Below are 3,992 nucleotides of genomic sequence, written 5' to 3' on the forward strand. Positions count from 1 at the left end.
CTCAGCTCATCACAGAATTTGAATGGCATTACAACACTGGAATGTGCTTAGAAACACCCTTCTGCTTGTTTTTCAAATGGTGGCAAATAGAACAGAAATGACTGCAATGATCAGTACAAAGAAGCAGGAGCAGCCGTCTGGTGCTTTTCCCTACAGAATAAAGAATTGCAGGATATTTGAACAGGACATGGTGACCTCAGAGCATCTCATACAACCAGTTCATTTTGCAGATGTGGAAACAGAAAAGGCAGACACCTTGCCCAAGGCCCCACAGCTAGCTGGCAGAGGTAGGATGAGAAGCCAGGACTCCTGACCTCCTAGCCAAGGGCCTCACAGGCTGTCCATGCTGAATCCCTGCTGCTTCTCCCCACACGGGGGGCTGCAGTCAAACAGAAAAATTTGCACCCTTTGCTCATGCACTTAGGTCTTCGGCTCACCTAACTGGAGAGCTGCAAGGTCAGGACAGAGATGTGGACCAGGTGGGCAGGGATGGAGGAAGACGTTACTCAGGATTCCATGCACTAGCTCTGAGGTTTTCTTGGGTCCAGCTCTTGGTTTTATTTTACTGGCTTCTGTTCTCATGGGTGGGGTGCTTCTCCAAGCAGGGACTGATTGATTTTCTGGTGGTCTTGGAGAATGTGACACTAGTAGCTCTCAACTTCTGTATTTGAAAGTGGGTAAGCCGAGGCCTACCACTCAGATCAATATACTAAACAATTCTGGTGACCAGGAGAAGTGTCACTGTGGGATTGTGCCTCTCTCTGATTGAAGAAGGCCTGTAATATGTACACTCTAAGTCCCAAAGAAAGGAATCAAGTTGGCTGAGAAATAAGACAAGCAGCTTATCAGCTTGACCAGCTAATTATTCTTAATGCCAAAAATAATACACTGCTTCTTACATGATGTGCTTTGCAGAAAAAGAAGAAATATCATCCAGACACAAAATTCTCCTTCATATCTAGGATATGATCTGATCCAGGAACATTTCTCATCCCACTGGCAGATTCGAAAGTCTGACTTTGGTTCTTTAAATGTCTCCCTTCCATACCAGAGTCATAGATAAGATTTGCTCAAAGAGAAGTATCTACAAGGCAAGTCTCTCAGGACACCATAAAATTATGTTGACTGAAGCAGTGGTTGGATTGATTAACTAAGACTCAAGGTTGGGTAATGAGACCCAGGCAGGGCTGAACAATGAAATGCTCTGATTGATTTTACACATGTGGAATGACACGAATATACCCCAGAGCATGCTATAACGAATCTGCATGCTGTGTGCATACAGATCTCACCGTGGATCAATTATACCACCCAGATGCTTCAGTTCCTTATAGCCTGCAATTTGCAAACTAATTCATTACTATGGTGTGAGGGCTTGGGACACAGGCTAAAAGGTGGCAGAGACCATAAAGTCTGTGGTCAGTTCATGTTCCCTTTGGGGAAAGCAACCGTGGGGAGGCGCACATACCAGCCATGCCACAAGGCTCGCTTCAGTGCACGGAGTCTTCTGGACTCTGCCCGACCATTGATTGGGCTGAAATTCCAAAGCCCTGGTTTCAATTAAATTTAAGTGGATTTGACTAAAAGTTTGAAGTGATGCTAATTGGTTTTCAAAACATTGGGCGACAATAAGCGTTTGGTCTCGCCCATGGAAAGATGTACCCAGTTCTGTACACTGGATGGCGGAGCTGGCAACCCATCCCTTACCTTGCCGGGCAGGGATCCAAATTGCAGGATTTCAGGAGCTGTGGGGGCCGGCGGCTGGTCACGCACAGGTTCTCATCAGCAGGCTCCCGGGTCTGTTTATTCAGGCAGCTCACCACAGCCTCCTGGACACCTGTGTACAAATCACACTGTCAGGCCAGAGTGCAGAGTGGGCGTGTGCGGGGGTGATGAAGTGTAGACGAGGCGGCTGGTGGGAGGTCGCTGTGATCGGTAGGACTCTCGCTGCATGTCAGAGACGGCAGTTTAAAGCCCAGGACCAATCCTGTCAAGCATCACTTGATGTGGGAGAAAGCACTCATAAGCTCATGGCGCCTGTAAGCTTGCCCCTTCAGGAAGGCGACTCCCTCAAAAAAGTGAGGCTGCTCTCAGTACTGTTGAAATGCTTACAAAAAAAATGCCATCAAGCTATATAGCCACCAAAGCTGGAACATGATAATGCAGAAGGAGCACAGAGTGACCAAAAAAAAAAAGAGGCGGGGGGGCTCCAAGACCTTCCCACACTATATATTAATCAACAGGAGATTGTTGTATTTGGAAAGGAGGCCCAAGACCATGTTTTAATATCAAACATTTGGTAAACTGCTGTGTTCTTGGGGCCTTGCATCCAGGACTCCAGCCTTTACTGGTTTCCTTATGATTCTGGTTCATTTCTTTAGTGACCTAGGACAGCTTTGGAAGTTGGAACAAAGGAAGGGAATAAGATGCCTAATAACTACAGCCATGGAAAACAATCTCACTGATACCCAGATGCCCTGACTCAACGCTAGCAAAACAGGAGTGTGAGCAGGGACTGACAGAAGGTCACTTGACAGGTCTTCCAGAGTGGTCTGCAGGATCCCTTGTGGAGACTTTCAAGGAGCAGGGAAAAATTTAAATGAGTAATGTAATGACCAGTTATTTCATTCTCGTGCCCACAGTCATAGACTTTCAAGGAGCAGGGAAAAATTTAAATGAGTAATGTAATGACCAGTTATTTCATTCTCATGCCCACAGTCATACTAACAATAGCTAACATCTATAGGGTAGCCGTTATTAGTTAGGTTCCAAGGCTAAGAGTTTGACGTGCATCATTCAGTCCTCTCAGCAACTCCACAAGATAAGCACTATTTTTATCCCCATTTTTCAGATAAGGAAACTGAGGCTTAGAAGGGTGAAAAGACTTGCCTACGGCCATACAATTGGTAAATGGTGAATCTGAGGGTGGCTGTACCCTTCACACTGACAGCATTAACATTTCAAAATACTAAGAGGCTGTCATATCTGCTTCCCTGGAGATCTCAGGAATGACCTAGACATCTGTCTGGAATCATTTCAGCAGAGTTTAGTTTAAGGGAAGAGACGAGACAACATCCTTGACAATTTGCTTTTGTCCATACATAGCTGTATATATAAAGATACCTACATCTAAAGATATCTATCTATAGTCAGATATTTGTATGTAGTTATAGCAGAGCCTGTGACTAGTCATGTAATTAGTTATACACACACATGCACACACACATTTTCTTGTTTCTATTTTCTGCATGGCTTCATCAAATAGTATCTGATACAGTATAATTGATCCATCACTCAGTAGCCCCGTGGCTGCTCTCCTCCTCGGTACCCTACGTTTTTCCAAGAAGTCATCACCCTGTTAACAGGCTAATGCTTCCTAAGTTGAGTTTATACTGACCTAGTCACTTAGCAAGACCATCATTTCAAAAGTGACATTTTAAAGCCAGAATCCAAATTGTCTTTCTTTCTTCCTTACAAGTCTTGTAAAAAATCAAATATTTTTTAAAAAATCAGTCACAATATCTACCCTGTAACCATAATGAGGCTATGTTTTACATTTTCTTTTTTTTTCCAAATTTTTTTTATGAGATTCAAACTTGAATTTCAATATATCATGCCAGTTCCGGGTGGAACAATTGGGATTTACACCAGACATTCAAATTCCTACACCACATTCTGTCATGCTGACTGCAGGGTGTTCTCTTGGTTGCAGCTGGGATGATCCATTTGGAATTCATGCTATGACGATAGAGCAAAACACTTCACAAGAAACTGTTGATGTCATCACTGATACTTCCCACTGGACTAGTCTGGCACTATTAGGGTAATTGTGACAGGCCACTGGATGCAGCCTACTATTGCATTACAGAATCTAGAGCTGTGGTTACATTAGAAATTTGTTTGCCTAGTTAGTAGTATTAAAGAAATTTTAGGGCCGGCCCGGTGGTGCACTGCTACAGTGCGCCGCTTGGGAAGTGCAGCGGCGCTCCCAC

At 44.2% G+C, this 3,992-nt stretch overlaps 1 protein-coding gene across 1 annotated transcript in view; it reads right to left on the reverse strand.

Annotated features, from left to right (window-relative positions):
* LOC103595787 (ADAMTS-like protein 1) overlaps nucleotides 1-3,992 on the reverse strand; it is a gene marked incomplete at its 3' end in the record, with an annotated part of 87,871 nt that overhangs the window by 78,053 nt on the left and 5,826 nt on the right. Inside the window, exon 2 of the mRNA XM_008579267.1 lies at nucleotides 1,708-1,837. Within this exon, the coding sequence (XP_008577489.1) occupies nucleotides 1,708-1,837 (130 nt within the window). The remainder of the gene's footprint in view (nucleotides 1-1,707; nucleotides 1,838-3,992) is intronic.

The sequence above is a fragment of the Galeopterus variegatus genome, unplaced genomic scaffold (genome assembly GCF_000696425.1).
Source record: "Galeopterus variegatus unplaced genomic scaffold, G_variegatus-3.0.2 Scaffold1845, whole genome shotgun sequence".
Classification (NCBI taxonomy): Eukaryota; Metazoa; Chordata; class Mammalia; order Dermoptera; family Cynocephalidae; genus Galeopterus; species Galeopterus variegatus.